The sequence below is a fragment of the Magallana gigas genome, chromosome 9 (genome assembly GCF_963853765.1).
Source record: "Magallana gigas chromosome 9, xbMagGiga1.1, whole genome shotgun sequence".
Classification (NCBI taxonomy): Eukaryota; Metazoa; Mollusca; class Bivalvia; order Ostreida; family Ostreidae; genus Magallana; species Magallana gigas.
Window position 1 is genome coordinate 25,105,112 of NC_088861.1, and position 23,534 is coordinate 25,128,645.

General features: G+C 32.8%; 2 protein-coding genes across 3 annotated transcripts in view; both read left to right on the forward strand.

Moving 5' to 3' along the window:
• Positions 1–4,193, forward strand: part of LOC105346886 (uncharacterized) — a 51,647-nt gene extending 47,454 nt beyond the window's left edge. The window contains exons 45-46 of the mRNA XM_066070792.1: positions 3,267–3,365; positions 3,907–4,193. Of these exons, the coding sequence (XP_065926864.1) occupies positions 3,267–3,365; positions 3,907–3,962 (155 nt within the window). The 3' untranslated portion in view covers positions 3,963–4,193. The remainder of the gene's footprint in view (positions 1–3,266; positions 3,366–3,906) is intronic.
• An 8,534-nt stretch (positions 4,194–12,727) lies between these two features.
• LOC105346885 (serine protease FAM111A) overlaps positions 12,728–23,534 on the forward strand; it is a 54,086-nt gene continuing 43,279 nt past the window's right edge. Inside the window, exon 1 of one of the 2 annotated variants that reach the window (XM_066070794.1) lies at positions 12,728–12,876. In XM_066070794.1, the coding sequence (XP_065926866.1) occupies positions 12,800–12,876 (77 nt within the window). In that variant the 5' untranslated portion in view covers positions 12,728–12,799. The remainder of the gene's footprint in view (positions 12,877–23,534) is intronic. The other variant, XM_066070793.1, reaches the window with a different exon arrangement.

The following is a 23,534-nucleotide window of genomic DNA, read 5'->3' on the forward strand; positions in this document are numbered from 1 at the left end:
TTTATATGATATATTATCATAACACATGAAATTGTATAATATGATATTGTAATATATATTATTGTGTCATATGATACAATATGTATAATATAATAATGTATTTTTTAATATTTTACTTTATCACATAATATTGTATCATTTGATTAGATACAAGGTAAGAATCAAATTATATTGTATTATATGATATAATATCATATAATGTATCAAATATGTTTCAGTGTCATTCAATACAATATCATACTATATTATACATTATAATATCATGTTTCAATGTTATGATGTATTATGTATTATGATATTGTAATATAATACTATATTGTATTATATTTTATGATATTGTATTATGTGATCAAATACAATAAGGTATTATAACACAATACAATGTCATATCATATGTTTCAATATCATATCTCATTATTGTTTATGTCGGTATTTTATTGTATTATATGATATATATTATAAATATGACATGATGCAATATTTAATTTTATATCATTGTATTGATTAACATATGAACATATGATTATCATAAAAAAAATTATCAGATGATATACGATATTTTGTCAAAACAGAATCCATGAATATCCAAGATCATAAAGTATGATTTTCATATAAAATGATAAAGGTGGTCTTATGAAGGTGATGTCTCATAAGGGTGATGCTCCGTCTCGGTGAGCTTAGTAATCTATGATTACCTATGTTTACGTATCAAATCAAACAGAGACTTTGGTAAATCAAACAGTTAACTGTTTACCTGCGCAAATTAAGCAAAATCTGATGTATCAAAAAAGTACTGAAATACAATTCATTCTATCGGTAATTCGGCATTATATTTTGCGTAATGGTATATTAATGCAATAGGTTTTGTTGAGATGTTTATTCAGTTTAAATAGAGTTTGATATCGCTGTCGGAAATATGTAGGTATATACATGTACATGTATATATATGATTCATTTCGAAAAAATAAATTGTGTTCTTTATTTGTTATAGTGCATGTTTCTTGTGTTTTAATTGTTTACAATTTCTATTTACTAACCATATTTGAGTGTTAAGCTTCGAATTATAAGCAAGATACAGAGATTTGCTCACGATTCTATGTTTGTACACAGATCTTAAAAACTAAAGATTAAAAAACTAAAAAAAATTTCAATATTTATTAAGAAAATTTTCAAAGTCTCTTCTTCCAGAAACCAACTTTAACAACTTATTGTATTGTAAACTTAACCTTTTTTAGCTCACCTGAGCCAAAGTCTTCTCAAAAACTATTAGGCCAGGAAAGCTCAAATTTGAGTGGAAGCATCCTCAGATAGTGTAGATTCAAGTTTGTTCAAATCATGGTCCCCGGGGGTAGGGTGGGGCCACAATAGGGGGATCATGTTTTACATAAGAATATATAGAGAAAATCTTTAAAAATCTTCTCAAAAACTATTAGGCCAGAAAAGCTCAAATTGAAATGGAAGCATCCTCAGGTAGTGTACATGTAGATTCAAGTTTGTTCAAATCATGATCCCCGGGGGTAGGGTGGGGCCACAATTGGGAGATCAAGTTTTACATAGGAATATATTGAGAAAATCTTTTAAAAATCTTCTTCTCAAAAATATTTGGCCAAGAAATCTCAAATTGGCATGTAACCATCCTTAGGAAGTGTAGATTCAAGTTTGTTCAAATCATGGTCCCTGGGGGTAGGGCGGGGTCACAATGGGGGATGAATTTTTATAGATAGAGAAAATCTTTAAAAGTCTTCTTCTCAAAATTATTAGGCCAGGAAAGCCCAAATTTGAGTGGAAGCATCCCCAGATCATATAGATTCAAGTTTGTTTAAATAATAGTCCAGGGGTAGGGTGAGGCCACAATGGGGGATGAATTTTTACTTAGGAATATATAGAGAAAATCTTTAAAAATCTTCTTTTTAAAGAATTTTGGCCAGAAAGGGTTTAAACTTGTGTAGAGGCATCCTCGGGTAGTGTAAATTCAAGTTTGCAAAATCACAGTCCCTAGTGGTAGGGCGGGACCGTGATGGCGGTTTGAATTTTTACATAGGAATATAAAGAGAAAATCTTTAAAACTATTCTGGGAAAGTGTTCGGTTCAAAACTCAGTACTTAGTGTGAAAGCAAAGGTTATGCAGATTTAAGTCTGATGAAACCATGATTCCCTAGAGAAAAATGGGGCCATGAAATGGGGGGGGGGGTATATAGGAATAGAGACAAATCTTCTTACAGGTACAACAACAAAAGGGGCTTGGTATTTACCAAAAAATAAGAGGTTGATAAAAATTGGCAGATTTTCAATTTTTTTAGCAAGATCTACTGTACTCAGTTGTCAAGATATTTTGATACTGTAATGCTAATTTGATCAGAATTAAGGCAATGGTTGCTCAGGTGAGCGATGTGGCCCCTGGGCCTCTTGTTATTTTAGCTTACCTGCGCCAAATGCTTAAGTGAGCTTTCCTGATCAAAATTTGTGTTGAATGTTGTTGTCCTTGTTGTAAACTTTTCATATTTTTTATCTTCTTCTAAAAAATCACAGGGCCAATTTCAACCAAACTTGACACAAAGCATTACTAGATGAGGGGGTTTGCTTAAATAAAGGGCTGTGCCCTTGTTAAAGGGGAGGTTATTTTGAATTATTAAAAATTTATTAGTATTTTCAAAAATCTTCTTCTCAAAAACCATTTGGCCAGAAAATCTGAAACTTGTGTTGAAGCATCCTCAGGTGGTGTAGATTCAAGTGTGTTCAAAGCATGATCCCTGGGTGTCAAATTTTCGGAATATATAGAGAAAATTCTTTAAAAATCCATATTGTCTCAAAAGCTGAAACTTGTGTGGAAGCATCCTCAGGTAGTGTAGATTTTAAAAGTTGTTCAAATCATGATCCCCAGGGGTAGGATGGGGCCACAAGAGGGTGGAGGTTGAATTTTTACATAGGAATATGAAGAGAAAAATCTTTTAAAATCCTCTTAAAAACAATTTGGCCAGAAAAGATGTCACTTGTAGGAAGCATCATATGTTGGAAATAAATTTGAACGTCATTTGAAATTAAGATATACTTTGCTTAGTTGTCTAGATATTATGTATTTGATACTCTAAAGATGGTCTAAAGCTTTTGTTGGCAATAATTGCTCAGGTGAGCGATGTGGCCCCAGGGCCTCTTGTTTCCAAAAGGATTTAATTTTAGATAATTGTCATTTTGTGTGATTTTTTCCAAATAAAATTTCACTGTGTCATTTATTTTTATTAACATATTTTTAATGCATTGTGATTTAGGGGTGGATGTTCCCAGACCTATGGTTGGGAAAAACAATGTCTCTGGAAATTGGATGGAAAATGAAACGACAGAAATTTCCAGCAGTGTTTCAGATGCAGGTCAGTTTGGTGTAAACTGGTTATTATATAGTAAATGGCGGCATGTTAATATTTATTGCTAGCAGAGTTTGATGTGACCTTTTTCATAGATTATACTAAAAGGATAATATCGACAAAACCTATCCTTAGAGTATTTATTTTTGTTGCTCTGTCAGTATTTCAAATGCAAATTCACTTTCAAAAAAAATTCTGCAAACAGAATATCATACAGTAATTTCTTATCTCTGAGCATTTGCAAGGCAATGGAGAATTATTGGGTTTGTTAAAAAAAACCACATATAATTATCATCCTGATTACTATCTGCAGGTCTGTAGCTCTACAGAAAAATTTAAGTTTATAGATTCAATATATTGTAAATGAGAATTTTCCCATATAGCTAAGTACCAGACCTGCAGCTACATTCCTCTAATTACTTCTTTTCAAATTACTAATTAAAATGAACCTTAATTAAAATGAGACAAATTCGATCATCATTTTTAATTTTTTTTTTTTTTTAAGTTTATTTAATTACTAAATGAACCTCAATTAATCTGATTTCAGATGCATACAAGAGTTATTCAGCAAAGGCTGTGTCCAGACTTCCCCCCATACAATGAAAGAGAGGATATTGTTTCACGGATGACGATCGAGATGTGTCTAATATAAACATATTCAACAGTCATATCCAACCATGTAGGGATGGAATTTTTTTTTAGTGCATGGAAATGTTTTTAAAGAAAAAATAGTTTTTTTATGAATTTGATCTGTTTTAAGTTTGTTTAAAAAAAAAATTATGACTTTTTCAAAAAACTGTTGAATTTCAAAAACATTTTCAAATTAAGTTTTAAATCAGTACGTGTTAACGATTAATACGGATAATGATTTAGTTGTATTTGTATAATTTGTTATCATAAATAAATAAGTAATGTGTTTCAATCTTGTTATTATTTAATGCATATGATTTCTTTGGGTTGTTTTTAATTTATCTTTGAGACTCACTTGCTGCAGCAGAATATTTTGAGGGATACAAATATTTTAGTGGCACAAACACAAATTTTACAATAATTGGCAAAGGCCCAATATATGCAAAAGCTGAAGTATTATAAAATAATTATCATTGTTATTATCGCACATCAGTATAAAAGAAACTTCGCCAAATAATTAAATTAATGATACATGTCATCCATTTTTTTTTTGTCAGACTTAAAATTGTGAAAAAGTTACTAGTTAGCATTAAAGGACGATGAATACAATTCCATTTGCGCAGAAATATTGCGCACCTAAAGGGGGTGATTGTTACAAACATTGAATTCTCAATCCTGTGTCACAATCACTAAAATTCAATGAAAAATCGCTTATGACGCAAAATATAGCTGTACAATACACATTTTATGTAGCGCAAGTAGTGTCTGACCTTGCTATAATTTAAAAACATGCTAAAATACGCTTTTCAACATTATTTAACCTGTACAAATTTCTTTAGGGGTTGTCAAGTATTGCAGTGAGTTTTATATTAGCTCAAGTTAATTATAACCACCTACAAAGGTTAGTTAACCGGGTTTGAGCCAGTAAACAAATCATTTGCATTTCGATCCGCTTCAAAATAGAGTAAAACCGTCCCAGTGCTGAAGTTTTGAAGTATTTTATCATACACAAATCTTTAACACACTCTGATATTTGTTTTGTTTCATAATCAACCTCGAAATAATGTACATAAACTTTTTCTTAAGAGTTTGAACATTAATACTTCTCATGAAAAATTAAAGAAAAATTACGAAACACCACAATTTGGCATGTGCCCCTGTAACAACGAAGTCGATGACATGGTCATTTTTTAAATTGATATTAATTCAAAATCATCATACATGTATGTGTCATATTTTAATTTGGATAGAATTAATAAAAATCTATAGCAGATTTTTTAGAATTATTTTTTTATCGCAAAAGGACGATTTTCCCCATTATATTCAATTGAAAAAGAGAAGTAATACATACAGTTTTTGAAATGGTCCCTACTGAAAATCTATTTTTTTAGATTATTTTTTGATTGATTTTAACACATCTAAGTAACTCAAACTCATATACAATTTTCAGAAACATCACTATTGTAGAAGTGAATTGGGTCTGTCATCCTTAATTTAAGTTTGGTCAGCTAAACCAACATGCATGCTTGCAATCCAAAAAAATAACGATTCATTCTTGTTAATGAGGGGTAGAATGAAGCTACCGGTATATAAAATTTTACATTGATAGCTTGTAGTATACATGTTTAATTGTATATCTCACTTAATTTAATTTCAGGTACATAAAATATAAATATATTTAGAACTTTAAGTTTAACCTAGAAGTGGAAGGGTTGTTTGGAAATTATATATATAGAGAGAGACAACACAAATAATTGCCTTTCTAACTGACGGATTTTGATGATCATTGTCATAAATATTGAAGAAACCCAAACAAATAACTGAACAAAGTAATGTTAAAAAATATTTAACACCTTATATTTACGACCATACATAAACAAGTCGGTGTTCGGGATACCTGGCGCAGCAGAGCCTGCAGACATAATCCCGGAGATTAAGAATTAACTCAAACAACTACTTCCTAAGTGTTGGTAGATCTACAATAATTATTATTAATAAAAAAATCAGATTATATATTTATGTTCACTTTGCTATTTATTGTCACTAACTTGTTTGCAAGTTTCACTAGTGTTCGAGTTAAAATACGGAGATTGTACATATATATTTACCAAGCAATAGAAATCTTATTACGATGGTTTACTAAATTTTGACGTCAAATTTAGTTCTGTGTCAACGCAAGCACGTATATCGAATTTGATTTCTATAATAGCTCGCATGCACGGTAAACTGTCGCTGAGAAGTATACACTTACTTTTGACTTAATCGTCCTTAGATGAGAGAGAGAGAGAGAGAGAGAGAGAGAGAGAGAGAGAGAGAGAGAGAGAGAGAGAGGAGAGAGAGAGAGAGAGTAACTTTATTTATTGGCGATTATGTGCAATTTTTGTTGGTAAACAAATCTGAGTTTTCGGATTTTGAATTTAATGTGTCGACCCTGATAGCTCTAGAAAAGTTTTTTAAAAAGTGGCAATCGAAGAATGAACTATATTTCCGTTAAAAAGACTGAGGGGGCATCGGGCGTAAGATTATGGACACTTCTTGTTTACATTTATGGGGACAAGTTATTTTTACGTTAATTTTGTTTTCTTCCACGTATTAGATAAACATCGATATTCTTAACGTTTGCTTAATGTTGTATTTGCTGATTATGAATAGAACTATAAAAAAATAATAAAAGAATGGCATTTACATGTAGTTCACATCATATATTTTATTCTTTACGTACACAAAGCTTCAATAACAATTTTATGTGAAAGTAAATATAATGCATCTGTGATCACCCTGTAGGAACAGAGTGAAGTATTGTGATGTGTTAAATAGTTCTTAGGGAGGCTGGTTGGTCAACAAATTAAACATCATAACTGACTTAAACTTTAACATAAGATATTTATGTCCACATGCTACCATAAATAAAGAACAAAATCCAAAATTTATGCTTATTGAACAAAAGCACAGTTCCATTTCATGCTTTTGACCCTGCTTTGGCCTCCGAGACTGCCCCACCAGAACACCCTCCGCAAAACCAGCACGATCCTCCTGCTCCCCCAGCCCATTAAGATCTTCCTGCTCCTCTTCCTCCAATACATTAACACGATCCTTCTCTTCCTCCTAATTCTCCTCCTCGTCACACCATTAAAAGCCGACATTATCGATTAACAGGCACAGCCAGAGCCAGCCACGTAGGAATTTACTAGCCAATCAACAACTGATGATCCACAACCCTTATCTGACTAAATTCAGAATGGTCAAATTGAAATTATAGCAACTGCGGACGAAACTGGCACTGCAGAAATACCAGCGGTAAAACTGGTCAGCTGAGATTGAAAGCCTGCATGTTTATTCCACCACCCCCATATAAGGAAACGCGTAGATTAAACAGCCTTTTTACAATCCCAGAAATCTTAGCAGAACAGAAAGAAATGGCAACAGAGAAAGAAAAAAGAGAAAACATGAAAGACAAAAAGGTTGAAAAGAAAAAGTAAAAACTTAGGCAAGAAAATGAAACAAATGAACTAAGCTACCCGTGTTGCGCCACAGAGATAGAAAATGAATATTGGTGTTTGTTTTACAATGAGTTAAAATCGCTATGTTGTGACGTACTTTCATAAAAAAATAGAAGTTACATGGTATCGAGGTTCCTTAATATTTCGATTTAGATTCATCGACACACCATACACAGAGCAATTTGATGAATCGATAAAAGAAACTTTTTTGAAATGTGATTTTACAAATCACAGACCAATATTGGTTTTGAATTATTTTCTTTCAATTTGTTATGTACTTTTTTTTTACTGATATAGTGGAGTAGAGATTTCATAATTTTGGTAATTCTTGACCATGATAGAGTATATTCTGATATCGCAAATAAACAGAGTGTCATTTATAGTGATTTGTATCTTGAAATAATTTCAATATGTTTTCAAATGATGTAACAGAGACACTTATTGCCTCTGCTGGGGTTTGAACCCCGGTCCTCTGGCACCCCAGTCCAGCACTCTACCGATCGAGCTAAAGTGTTAACCAACTAACTACAGTAGAGCTAGTAGGAATGCCATATACTTTACTCTACCACAATGATGAGATGCACGTTACTCGTTGTGATAAGAATTATACTTCGGTACATTTTGTCAGTATTTTACGATGGCTGCTATAGCTAGGTCACTACCAGTTGTCTTGCGTGACTGTACATACAAGCACTTCTGACGATTTGTAGCCATGATAATTTATGTTTATTCTGAATATTTGTTTCTCTTGTAGCAATATTTTTGGTTTGAGAGATTACAATTAAGATCGTTTGAATGCCATTGAAGTAATTTATACCAATTTGCTTACTGTCACGGAAAAAGGGAGGGGTCAGTTTCCTTTCACAAATATACCTTCATTAAGTTGATATATAGAATGGCAGTTGCAAGTGGACTACTGTTTACGTTTCCAATAGAAAATTCATTGTTCATCTTTAAATTTATTTTGGACTTTACAGTTTGAATTCAACATGTGGAAATTTTCTCACAATCTGATGTTAACAAAATTTATTTGTTTAATTAGCGATCGACATCTTTTCGGACTCTCTTGCACAATTATCTGTTACTCTATAAGTAAACTGTACGCCTTTCGATCAATGCACCTTTATATATACTTAATATCATCACCTTTTTTTTTACCCATTCTTTAGATTACACTTCTTCGGTTCGGAATACGACCTATAGTAGTTTTTTCTCTCTCCGGATTTTGTTGTTATCTCCTTTGTGGGCGGCAAGGTCTGGAGGATGACAAAACAATACAACAGACTAGAACTCTCTCTTTTCAGATTTGTCTATCATTTCATTTGTTTACCATTCTTGTTGTTTTGTTCTTATGTTATTTTTGTTCAAATATTGAAAATAAATACTTTATTTTCATTTCTAGTTACCTTAACTGCACGTGTCGACTTGAATAATATGTGCGTATTGATCTTTCATGGTTTAAAAAGTTTGTGATAGATGGTTGACATCTGTAACCAGCATCATGTCAGTCCAGTAGCAGACTGGCAATGGTGAACAGACCAGTGCTGAGTTGCAGCTTGTTTTTCCAAATTTTAATGTGCTCCAAGTTAACAGTTCAAAACAAAAATAAGTTTCACCTGCGCGTATTTGGCATGCATTTTTGTTAGTTTACTAATATTGTTTTAGGTTTAATTTATGTTAATTCCCTACTTACCAGGCCCCTTATACAGTTCAAGACTACATGTAAAGATTCACTATTGTTGCTTCTTCTTTTTTCCAAAAGTTGATAAATGCTTTGACTTTATAACACAGATTGATACATGTATAAGTTTAAGACGTCTTTAGCCAAATGGAGATAAAAACAGTTATTGTTGTGCACTTTTTGTGTATGTTTTCTGTCTGATAGATACGAGTATGGGCCGAAACTTTCCTGGTTGCATAAAAATCATTTTAAAGAGTAATGAATTTATTAAAATCTTCCAATAAGTTTTATTATGATAATTTGATATGCATTTGGAATTGGGGGGGGGGGGGTGTTTTTTTAATATTATTAAACGGAACCAGGAAGGTACATGTATCAGGGAATTTTTGATAATTTTTAGTGTTACAGTTTGATCTCTTACCTGACTGATGAGGCCCAGAGAGACAAATTGTAACACACGTATATTAACAGCTTTAATATTATAATCTCTTTTTACTTTTTATATTAAAGATTAAAAGATGATTGGCAGAGTTGATAAAAACAAGAAGAATAGACATCTTAAGTGAAATTTTACCAAAAAAAATTGTTTTTAATTTATGGACGTTCATTTCGAAATCACAATTTCATTGTTCAAAGAAGGATATATGCTTTTAATTATTTTATACGAATCATTTTGTACTTTTTATGAGAGAGTGGAAAATATGTATTAGTTGCAAGTAAACCAATGTAGAGTTTAGAATTTGATGTCAATAAATACATGATAATATGTAATAAATCATGTCAAGTAATGTCAATAAAACGTTAAATTTTTTTAAATATAATTTTTGAAAATAAAAAACAACTTTGTTCATGTTATTTAAACCTATAAGCTATAATTGTATAATGTACAATACATATTTAACACTACAAAAAGTCGACATTGATGTGATGGCGCATGTTAAAAAAAATAGATTAAGCTGAAAGTATTTGCAGAAAAATCATTCATTGATAATGCATATTAGGGTTATCAAAGCTGTATTTCCTATTATATGTAGACATAAATGAATTAAATACAAATGCATGTTCATGTTTGTACATATACATGTATTAGGCTATATACAAGTATTCATAATTAAAGTTAATAGTGTCCATGGGTAATGGCCTTTAAAAAATATTATTTACCATGAATATGTCTTAACACGCATAAAAGATTAATTATACTTTGGGAAAATATAGGAAAGTCAAACTGTTCTACATGCATTCATTTATGTTTAAATAATTTCCTTCCACAGGTTACCATCAGACTCAGATGAAAATATGGATCATCTCAATCATCTGAATAAAAAATATTGCATTGTGAAGAGTTACCCATAGTTTGTTTGAGAATAATACCATACTTTGTCCTATTTATGTTATGATATTTATATCTTTATACATATCATATTGGTAATGTTCTCAGAATTGTAAGTTCAGAGACAAGAGAAATAAACCAATCACAAGCTGTGATACATCATAACCACATCTAACTTTGAGAGGATCTGGATTATCCCGGCAAGATTAAAAGAATAAGAGATAATATATTTGATCAGAATGACAAAGTGTTGAATAAGTCTAATGAGTGCTCTTTGGAGGTTGATGATGTAATATCTGAAATTTTTTAATCTTTTTTGATCCAATGTGTCAGATATTCTGATAGATCATCAAATTGTTATTTCAAATTCTTCTGCAGATAGAGATAATACCAATATTAAAGAGTATGAAGGTGGCAATATATTGCAGAAAAAAATACACAGCCCACATTATTTTTTTCTGCAATGATTGCTACCTTTATAGCCCGCATGAATCATCAAAGAAAAAAATGTTTATTTATAGGTAGACTTAGGTAACTGCTATACTTTATACATATTGTCAAACATTGTTATACATGTTATATATTATTTTAATTTCTTTGCCAGAAAATATTTTTATTCTTGTAATACTTTTATTAGCTCACCTGAGCTGAAAGCTCAAGTTAGCTATTCTGATCACATTTTGTCTGTCGTCCGTCCATCTGTCTGTCCGTCTGTAAACTTTTCACATTTTCAACATCTTCTCAAGAACCACTGGGCCAATTTCAACTAAACACAAAGCATCCTTAGCCTAAGGGAATTCAAAGTTGTGAAAATTAAGATCCACGCCCTTTTGCACTGGGAGATAATTAGGAATTTATGAAAATTTTCGAGAAATTTTCAAAAATCTTCTTCTCATGAACCAATAGACCAGGAAAACTGAAACTTGTGTGAAAGCATCCTCAGGTAGTGTAGATGTATAATTGTGAAAATCATGACCCCCGGGGGTAGGGTGGGGCCACAATGGGGGGTCGAAGTTTAACATAGGAATATATAGAGTAAATCTTTAAAAATCTTCTTCTCAGAAACTAATCAGCCAGCAAAGCTGAAACTTGTGTGGAAGCATCCTTGGGTAGTGTAGATTCAAAGTTGTGAAAATCATGACCCTCGGGGTAGGTTGGGGCCACAATGGGGGGTCAAAGTTTAACATATGAATATTTAGAGTGAATCTTTAAAAATCTTCTTCTCAGAAACTAATCAGCCAGATGATTCTTTATAATTGTTAAGACTTTGACCCCAGGACAATTCTTTGGCCTCACAAGAAGGTTCAGAGTTTGATGTAGGTTTATATCCCATATATAAACTATTGTTAAGGGTCTTTTTGAGAACTGCAATACTCAACATATGATATGACTATAAAATCATCCTGTTAGAAAAGGGACTAATGATTATAAACATAAGAATATCCAGGGGAAAAAGGATTCTATTTATACAGGATTTACATGTATTATTGTACATTGTCCAGATTGTTTGTATTATGACTCCATTAAGCTGATTTTATGATACCTATTGTTCATCAGGTGAGCGATGTGGCCCATGTCCATAACATTTATTTTACTAGATCATACATGTAAACAAACCGAGTACAATGTTTCTTTTTAATAAGTCAATGATATATTTGTCATGTCATCAAATTCCAAATATATTTTATATCTGCTATACACCCTGTGGGTTCATTATTTGAAATAAATATCTTATTCTTTATTCTACTTGTTAATTAAAAGGAATGTATGTGCATGCATAAGTCCCTTATCAAGGTTAAGCCTTATAAACATAATAATATTTCTTGCGATGCTTACGTTTATGCAAGGATGAATTTACCATGTATACGTCCCTGGTTTATGCTTACGTTATAAATATTACAAGTTCAGGGTCATTCGGGATCTTAAAGGGTACACTATATTGATCACGGTGTTACCAACAACGTTTATTTAGAGAAATATGATAAATTAAGATAAGGTTTATGTGTAATATATCATTAAAATGGTATAGCATAACATACCGACATACTCTCGATTCTATCTGAACAAACTCGAACTACAGGATGTTTACAAAATTTCGCGCATGCGCGGCAGGCCTAGTCCTAAGGTTTCATTCGTTATTAGATTGGGAGCCAACCGGATCACGCTCGCCCTTTTCCGTAACCGATAAAAAGAGTTATTTGCAGTGACGGAAATGGCCGAGTAGTTACAATTGGATTGAGAGCGTAGCGGAATTAGCCGAGGATTGCCGATTGGGCGCGAAATTCGAAATGGTTGCATCATGGCCGACAGCATAAAACGTAGAAAATTAAATGATGGTTTTTATAAAATCTCCAAGCTGTCACCTCGTCTTAGGCAGTAAGTATTGAATATGTTATTTTCTTATGTGCAAAGATGTAATTGATAACCATTTTTTATATTTTATGAGCCGGTCCTATGATATGGCGGTAGGTAAATGTCTATCAATACGGAAATATTTCCAGAAGCTAATTTTTTATTTCATTAATAGGCCCATTGATTATTGATCATGTTGATGACATATTGCTGTGCTGTGCTTTAATTTATCAATATTAATGATATACCTGTATTCACCATTCTATTAGCTATTTTGTCATACATTTTTCTTATTTAAATGGGAATTTTTTTCAGTAGTTTTGAACTTTGAACTGTACTGTAAACAGTGCATGTAAAAATCAATTTGTGTCAATTTGTGTATCCTCAAGAAACTTTGCTTTTAAAGTTCTAAAAGTTTTGGGACAATTAATTCATGACCACACAGTTACTTCTAGAATGAAATATAAAGGAGGTCAGTTATGGTAAACAAGATAATTGATTTATAATAATTTATCACAATGAGAAGGAATCATACTTATTTACGCCTCATTGCACTCTAAGTGGTGAACAGTTACCCAAACAATGGGTTTATATTTTTTGGTTTTATGTGTTTAAAAGCTGCAGTGTTAAAACTATCTTTAATTAAGGTGAAGTTTTTAATGGTCAGTGGTGCAAATACAAGTAGCAATTTAATTGCGATTTTTGTCTATTTCTTATAATGAATATTTTCTTCAAAAACTGCATACAAATAGCTTTATCAAGCTATTTTGAATAGCTTGATAAAGCTATATAGCTTTTTCAAGCTATAGCTAAATCAAAAGATTGTACTGGATCTGTATATTATTCAATATTCATTAGTCATGCCATTGCCTTCGACAGGACTTGTTCTGTATAATATATCATGATGCTATATCAGTGTAAGGTAGGTGCTTAGAGGAAACTTAGGAGGTTGGCACCTGAAATAATAGTAATGTCAATCATCAAAAACCCCTTGGATATAAAGATGGGGACCTAAAATGTTCTTTTATTTTATTTGTGATCCATATGTCACATGCCATTTTTTTAAATACAGGGCCCCATGCAGACAGAAATGATAATTTTCCTGAAATTTTTGCTACAATTTGACATGGAAATTGATAATTTGAAGATTTCAAACAAATATTTATAGTTTTAACTATAATTGAATAATGATTTTAATACAGTATGAAGTTGAACACATGTAGTGACTATAAAAGTAAAATTTAAGTTACAGTTTAAGAATTCTTGCTTTGCTGATGGCTTCAAAGGGCAGTTCATATTGAACACAACAACAGATGTTACAAAATTTTTGAGGAATCAAATTATAACGGAAATAAAAAAAATAATTATGTCATCTTTCCAAAACTTTGCATACAAACAGACATGTATACATTTAATGTCTCATTTAAAAGTAAAACAAGCTAAATATGCCAAAATATATTGATAGAAATATCAAAATATTGTTTAAATATGTTTTTAGAACATCATGAATATCTCCTAATACAGAAACTATCTATATGTTTGGTCTGTGCTGAAAATTAGGAAGCTAATTAAAAGTAACAGTACTCTAAAACTTATGAGTTATGAAAATTGTTCATTTGATTCTTGAAAACCTTCTGCCACAAAATATAGTCCCTTAATTACTAAACTCTTAAAAAATGTAATTTTTATGCCCCCTTCGAAGAAGGGAGGGCATATTGCTTTGCTGCTGTCTGTCGGTCGATCTGTCGGAAGGTTGGTCCACCAACAGTTTCCGTTCATTTTCTTCGCAGAGGTTGAACATATTGCAATGAAATTTGGTATATAGGTTTATCATGATAATATCTAGGTCAAGTTCGATATTGGGTACGATCACGCAATTTTCGACAGAGTTATGGCCCTTGGACGTAGAAAAATTCCAGTTATTTGCAGTTTCTGCTCATGTTCTTTGCAGAGGATGAACATGTACGTGTAGGTTACAAGTTAGAACTACGCATACCAGCTCAATTACTTTTCTTGTTTAGCAGTTGTAATGTGTACTTGTACGTGTACATGTTTTAATGTAATTATGGATATCCTCCCCTACTAAGCTGAGAATGTTAGTTATAAACGAAAAGTAGGGATTCTGCATGTGTTATTTTATTAAACATCATTCATTATATATGCACATTTTTATTTATCGCAAATTAATAAGATAACGGAGCCATTGCATGTTTTGGAGGAAGAGATACGTGAAATAAAACTCCAATATAATATATATTTTAACATATTAAACGCTAATGAAAATTTATGTTGGTAGATATCAGTATTCACATTGAATATTCAGGCTTAAGAAAAGTTAACATATTTATTAAAATTAATAGACAACAGGGAAACAGAGGCTATAAGTTCAACCTTACGGGTACTTTGCAATTTACACGTATGTTCATTCGGGTACATATGTGTAGAAATTCGTCATTACACAAACTAATGACGTAATGCACATATTTTCCGTTCTACACGCACACATTGGTTTGCTAAGCCTCTCTAATATCTAGGTCAAGTTCTATATTGGTACGATCGAGCAATTTTCGACAGAGTTACAGCCCTTGGACGGAGAAAAATTCCAGTTATTTGCAGTTTCCGTTCATTTTCTTCGCAGAGGATGAAAATATTGAAATGAAATTTGGTATACAGGTTTATCATGATAATATCTAGGTCACATTCGATATTGGGTAGGATTGACAAATTTTCGACAGAATTATGTTCCTTGGATGTAGAAAAATTCCAGTTATTTGCAGTTTCCACTCATTTTCTTTGCAGAGGATGAACATATAGAAATGAAATTTGGTATACAGGTTTATCAAGATTATATCTAGATCAAATACGATATTGGGTATGATCGACAAATTTTTGACAGAATTATGGCCTTTGGATGTAGAAAAATTCTAGTTATTTGCAGTTTCCACTCATTTTCTTCGCAGAGGATGAACATATTGGAATGAAATTTGGTATACAGGTTTATCATGATAATATATATCTCAAGTTCGATATTGGGTTGCAATCGAGCAATTTTCGACAGAGTTATACCCCTTGGACTTAGAAAAATTCCAGTTATTTGCAGTTTACGTTCCATTTCTTTGTGGATGTTTCCTAGGGAGGGGGGCATAAGTGTTTCACAAACATCTCTTTTTTTTTTAACATTTTTATTCAATAAAGTTTAATTGGCATTGTAAAATATAGATGTACTACTAGAATAAATATGTGATGCAGAATTTTCAGACTAGAGGTGACCCAAAATGGCTACCCAAAACCTTAAATTAGGAGCGAACCTTTTTAAGTTAAAGCCTCCCTTAAAGCATTTTAGAGATTATGCTTAAAAAAAACAAAACATTGCATAGAAATAGAAAATATCTGGATTGTGAAAGTGGAACTTATTGGTCACACGGACAGGATATATATCTTAATTATGTTATCAGACATTTAGATTTCTTTCGGTTTTACCGTTAGGACCGATAGTATTAAAAAACTCTGGAAGATTGTCAGTGATCATGATGGGTAATGTCTGCAGCCACAGTCCGGAATCTGCATATTGACTTCCCGATTCTCTTATTGAGATTGGAGAGAAAATACATTGGCAGTGGTTTGCGATGGGACTATGAAATTCAGAGAGCTATCTTTGAAAAGTTACAACTTACAACTTTAAGTATTATGGTATATAGGTGTGCAGTCCATCATACATTGGTCGTACACCGCTAGATCTGTACGCGTATCTCCTCACCTACAGCCATAAACATAATGGTGCCAGCTAATTGTACACCCGCATATTATTATTGTTCTGGAAACTATTTATCATGTACAGGTAACTCTTGATGGTTCGAACTTCGATCGCTCGAAGTTCTTGATCGCTCGAAGTGAGTCTAGGGTCCCGATTTTTCCCCCTATATAACTAAGCAAATTTACTCTTGATTTCTCGAACTCTTGATCTCTCGAAACCCCTGATTCCTCAAAATCAAACTGCAGTCCCGTTGTTCGTAATCTATAGTTTTTTACTCTCCATACCTCGAAGTCGCTGTGTATCTGGAAGCGCTATACCTAATTAACATCTACTTGGTCATTTAAATGGCTCCAGGCGTTAGACGCGGGACCCGTGTCACAGGTTGTTTATTCAGGTGACATTTGTCCTGCAAGGTGGTAATTGTTTGATGATTGACCTTACCGATACCTGAACCATTAACACCAACTGTTTTACGATAATTAGGAGACGCAATGAAAATGAGAAATTAATGGAGACGAAACCATTATATTGAGCAATGGTCAAATTCTAGAATTATGAAACTGTAAAAATTATGCTTATCAGCATCATTGTCATTATAATGATTATTGCCGAACAAGTTTTTACAGCTGGCGAAGGACCCGAAAAGTGGGAAAATGGGTGATACTCATTTATCACATTTACGACATGTCGATCATCTCGCATGCAGTCTAGTAGTACTGAGCAATCTGGTCTTAATTTATGGCATGAAAAAATTAATTACTATGAATTTATTCGATAGTTGTTTGTATTTTGTTTTTTATTAACATCCAGTTCTGTATATTTTACTGAAAAGAAAACATTGTTTAAGCACGTGCGTACTGTAAGCACTAAATAAATGGCTTAATCATAACATCCGGTAGGAATCATTAAAAAACCCGTCGGTCAACACGGATAATTCCGAACTCTTGAAAACTCGAACTCTTGAAAGCTCGAAGTTTTTCCTTGGTTCCAGGGACTTCGAGCTTTCGAGAGTTACTTGTATTTAAATGATAGATCGTGTATTCACTTTTGACCTAAAATTAGTATTCATCATCCTTATAAGGGGTTCAAATTTTGATGAAGGTTTATTATATATATAAACAGTCTGATCATCTTCTCAAGAACTGCTCAATATGTGCTATGACTGTGAAATCATCCTTTTACAAAGGCTCAATGATTAACATAAGAATATGCAGGGAGATTTTTTTTTGTAAAGGATATATTATACGACATTGTTCAGATGTTTCGCATATGACTACGTAAAGCTGATTTTATTACATGTATGTCTGTTGTTGCTCAGGTGGGCGATGTGGCCCATTGGCCTTTTGTTTTACTATGGGAGGCACTGTAGCTCCCAGGTCGTCAATTTGAATTTTTTCAGACCGAGAGCCACAGACTTGCAGCTTGAAGTAGACCAAGCTTTCATCAAATTTGAGTTTGACAAGTACTGCCCAAAGTCCAAGCTCTTGTTTAAAACCGCTCTAAAGTCCCTGCTTCCTGTGCAAACTTCGAATGGGCCAGACAATTAATACTTCTTACAACACTTTACAATAATAGTTCTCTTTGATGTTTTTCAAGTGAGCTTTTCTGATCACATTTTGTCTGTTGTCCGTCTGTCCGTAAACTTTTCACATTTTCAACATCTTCTCAAGAACTACTGGGCCAATTTCAACCAAACTTGGCACAAATCATCCTTAGGCAAAGGGGATTCAAAGTTCTGAAAATTAAGGGCCACACCCTTTCTCAAGGGGAGATAATTAGAAATTAATGAAAAATTTTGAGAAATTTTCAAAAATCTTCTCAAGAACCATTTAGCCAGGAAAGCTGAAACTTGTGGGGTAGCATCCTCAGGTAGTGTAGATTCAAAGTTGTGACAATCATGACCCCCGGGGGTAGGGTGGGGCCTCAATGGGGGGGGGGGTCGAAGTTTTACATAGGAATATATAGAGTAAATCTTGAAAAATCTTCTTCTCAAAAACTAATCAGCCAGGAAAGCTGAAACTTGTGTGGAAGCATTCTCAGGTAGTGTAGATTCAAAGTTGTGAAAATCATGACCCCCGGGGGTAGGGTGGGGTAGAATTGGGGGGGGGGGTTGTTAAAGTTTTATACAGGAATATATAGAGTTAATCTTTAAAAATCTTCTTCTCAGAAACTAATCAGCCAGGAAAGCTGAAACTTGTGTGGAAGTATCTTCAGGTAGTGTAGATTCAAAGTTGTGAAAATCATGATCCCTGGGAGTAGGGTGGGGCCACATTAGGGGGGTGGATGTGTTAAAGTTTTACATAGGAAAATATAGAGTAAATCTTTAAAAATCTTCTCAGAAACTAATCCGCCAGATGATTCTTTATAATTGTTAAGACTTTGTCCCCAGGACAATTCTTTGGCCTCACAAGCAGGTTCAGAGTTTGATGTAGCTATATATCCCATTTATAAACAATTGTTAAGGATCTTTTTGAGAACTGTAATACTCAACATGTGACATGACTATTAAATCATAATGTTAGAAAAGGGACTAATTTAAAAAAAACCATAAGAATATCCAGGGGAAAATGGATTTTATTTATACAAGATCTACATGTATTATTGTACAATGTCCAGATACAGTGCTGCTATCGTGAAAGTTGACAAAACTATCCTATCCTATCCTATATCCTGTATCCTGCATCCTATCCTGCAAATATGTTCTATCCTATCCTATCCTATCCCATACCTTCAAAATATAGGAATGCAAGTTAAATGAAACGAAATTTAAGAATTAAATGATTTTATCTTTTAATGTAGTACTCAAAATGAATAATTAAATCTTAAAACCGAATATTCTTCGAGCGGGATAACTTACTTACCTGTGCTACGGTAAAATTAAATCGTACGCGGGATGGACACAATAACGTAAACAAACAGGTAAGCGATTCAATTTTTGATTTTATTATATGTATGCATAAAAAACGAATAAATAACTTCGATGCACTTATTGAGGAACTGTTTAGTCACATATTTTTATCAAATTATTTTCTTATCACACATAACTGAGCGTAATTATCATTATTCGAGCGATTCGTTCGGCGATAAATGTAAACACGATCTGGAAATGAATAATTCCTTTAGGAAGTTTATATCGTTTATAGTTAAACCACTCGGAGTTATTTTTAAAGTATGAATTCTTAAGCATTTATATTTAGCTAACATTTATTAATTCGATATGTTCAGGTTAATATCGGACAGAAATATGCGTCCCTGTTATTGGGCGTCGAATAAATTACATGAAACGTGAAACAATGTCTGTTTCTTGTATACATGTTTATCTTTTAAAATGCCGGTTTGGTCGTTTATAAATTCAAGCTTTTATTACGTTGCAGACTTTAAATGAAGTAAATACAGAAATCTATTTCTGACGTTGTCAAATGTTGCATCGATTCTCGCAGTAGCTCCGTATTTGCGTACGAATTGACAAAGATGTAGCGCCGACATTTTAGCGCGTATCAATGTTATGCACCGCGTTCTTGATATGATAAGTATTCTTAAATGGTTTAACTTGTAAAACGTATTAAATTAACATTGAAAATACATTGTTAGGCCAATTTTCGTTTCGCAAAATAACTCTGAAATTTATACTCGAATCTGATTGGCTACAGGATGCAGGATAGGATAGGATAGGATAGAGCTTAACTTTTATATTTCTATCATGTATCGTGCATCCTGCATCCTATCCTATCCTATCCTTGTCAACTTTCAGGATAGCAGCACTGTAGTTTGTATTATGACTCCATTAAGCTGATTTTATCATACCTATTGTTCCTCAGGTGAGCAATATGGCCCATGGGCCTCTTGTTTAAAGTTTTTTTTATCCATAAAATTCATGAAAATAAATTGGAATTGGGCCGCCAGCCTTGCCACTGTACATTGTCAACATTACTGGCATTGTTCATTACATAAACAAGTTTCACTAAAAACTTTTGTGACACTTTCTATGTACTCTGAATTCCTAAGATTGCCCATTATATCAAGTCATAAAGAAATTATGTGGTCTGTAGAGTTCTGCTTGCTTGCCAGTACTTTTAATTTCTCCAGATAGAAGATTTAAGCATTTGAAACCACTTATAGGACATGGAAATGCATCTACATTATGTTTGCATTGTTTGGAATGATGTGTTCAATTGCAAATTACCAGTAGTTTCGTTTCTACTAACTTTCTATTTAACGTAGCTCACGGGTTTGCTGACGTCACAATAGGAATCAATGTAAAGAGTTGACCGTCATAGTAAACTCATAATTTTTTTTTAAAATGACAAATGAGATATTTAGAGGTATAAAAGAAAATACTTTAAAAAGCTTATATGCGGTTTATGACTGTTTATACAAAGATTTATAATATCATGTGCTGAAAATTTAAAGATGTCACATACATTGTCACATTTTGTTCTATAAAGATAAAGAATGAGTGTGCGTTAGAACTCTTCCATTTAAAGTCATGTTTTAAAATAGAATGAATGCATTAACTTCGCTTTTTTTTTTACAATTATAACTTCCGTAATCTGTAATACAGATTAAATTCTTAAATTTCTTTTGGCTTGAGATAACTGTTTTATTCGATTACTTGCTTATAATGTCAGTAGTTGCCTACCATTTTATTTTTGCATTGATTGACTCAGAGTTTCATAAAAACAAAAATAGCAATTTTCTGTGTCTTTACAGCCTTACATTAACTGCATTTGATAACATTCACAATAATGTCTAATAAGCATTTACATGTTCTAAAATGTGTTAAACAACTATAGTATTATAAAAAAATGCATTCCAATGTTGGTGTTCTAAGAAGTAAGGAAATGATGACGTCAGGCTAACGTCGTAATGAAAATATAAGGTTTTGAGAAATCTTTTAAATCTTGAAAGTTTTTTTGCCAAAATTTGGCCGAGAACACATATTAATATTTTTTGATGAATTGATTCATAATTATCTCCTCTGTTTTTGTGTTGAGTATGATTAATTTCGTCTGAATCGTTTAAAAGTTTGGAGCATAGTTTTGTAATGCGTTTCTCGGTTAAAATGTGCATTTTACTATATATTTCATTGAAATGGCGTTGCTTGATTTTATTAATGACACTGTATTTGAAACACAATAACATTATTACCGCGCAGACGAATCTTAAATAAATTTTAGAAATAAAACTATAAAACCTATGGATCACGTGGACAAATTTTCAAGGTAGGTTTTCTCACAAGCAGGTAAACCCGCGAGCTACCTTAAGTCTTTGCATATTGCAAGGGACATATGCCCTGTATTTAAATCTCAGCTGCATTGCTAAAAGCATTTTAATTTTGATAGAACAACCATTATTAATATTTCTCCCAACTGGTTGTACATTTTGTGCTCTTTAACAGTTGCATCAAAGAGTGCTTAAATGTCTTCTCCAATAATGCAGAAAAAGAATAACATCAATTGTATTTAATTATCAAACATATAAAGACAGTCTAAATCAAAGTACTGAAGAACTGACAGAAGTTGATTTTGTCGATGTTTATTTATTTTAAAATCATATATGTTATTTTGTTAGTCGAATTGCTCATTTTTAGCCAAAATTTTAACAAAATCATACGATACGTCGATTCAGACGATAGGTCGTTTTTATCAATTCAAAATGGGGTATAAACTGCAGTAACATTATCAGTGTATGATGCCACGATGTACCAGATAATGCTTTATTATTATTTAATGATTAACATTTAAACAATTACACTTTATACTTATGCATCGTATTTTCAAATACCAGCAACATCTACAAAGTCGCTTGCATTGTAAACAATTCCCGATATTGCGTGTTATGCAAATCTTAACTTACTTTGAAAGAAATTTTATTCCCATGTATTGAAATAATTATCCACTCTGACCATCACCAGTGTATTCGCCATTACGTAACCAGCCACCTGTTGGCTCAGCGCGTGGTCAATGTTTGTTTAACAATTTCCAGTGTCAGAGGCATGCACCTCTCTCGTGTCGGACTTAAAAGCACAGGGGCCAAGCCCATTTTAACATTAATTTCAATGTAACCATAAATAAAGAAAGGGGTCGAACTCTGACCCAGATAAAAAACTACCAGCTCGATTCAAAAGCCTAATAAATCAATTAATTTTTAAAACACTCGCAATATGCATGTATTTTTCAGAAAAGAAATGTCTGAGATACACTCATGTCAAATTTCAAATAGATGAGTCCTAATATAGCGGAGATATACGTCATTATTCTCTGGAAGTCGTCAGTTTATCTTTACTCGGACATTTACCGGTCCAGGGCTCACGATGGGATTTTGCCTATGACAACAGCAGTGTTGCAACAAGTCGAGAAACATTCGCACTAATCTTTAAATCTCACATCAAACGTATGCTACTTACATCCTTAAATTCTGATAAAATTCCTTAAATGCTCTCCAAACTGAACTTTTGATAGCTAATGTTAAACTCAGTTTCATTGGTTAATATTCCTGATAGTCCAATCAGAATCAGTCTTTCTCGAAGACGTCAAAATGGTTGGCCCCGTCAGAAATCAATGTGGTTGCAGGATAAAAGTTCAAGAGAGAAAAGAGAAAAAAAATACCGACTAATCGTTGGAAAAATACGGAACACATTTTTATAATATTCATCTGAATTTTTGGACATTTTCGACAAGAATGTCGAGAAACCCCCATATGAATCATGTTAAAAATTATTATACCCCCGCAAACGAAGTTTAGGGGGGTATATTGGTTTCACCCTGTCCGTCTGTCTGTCTGTCCGTCTGTCCGTCTGTCTGTCCGTCCGTCTGTCCGTCTGTCTGTAGACGCAACTTTGTCCCCCCTATAGAATTTTTTATTACTGCATGGAACAGTTTGAAAATTTGTACATATGTTGAACACCATCTGAAGATGTGCACCTGCA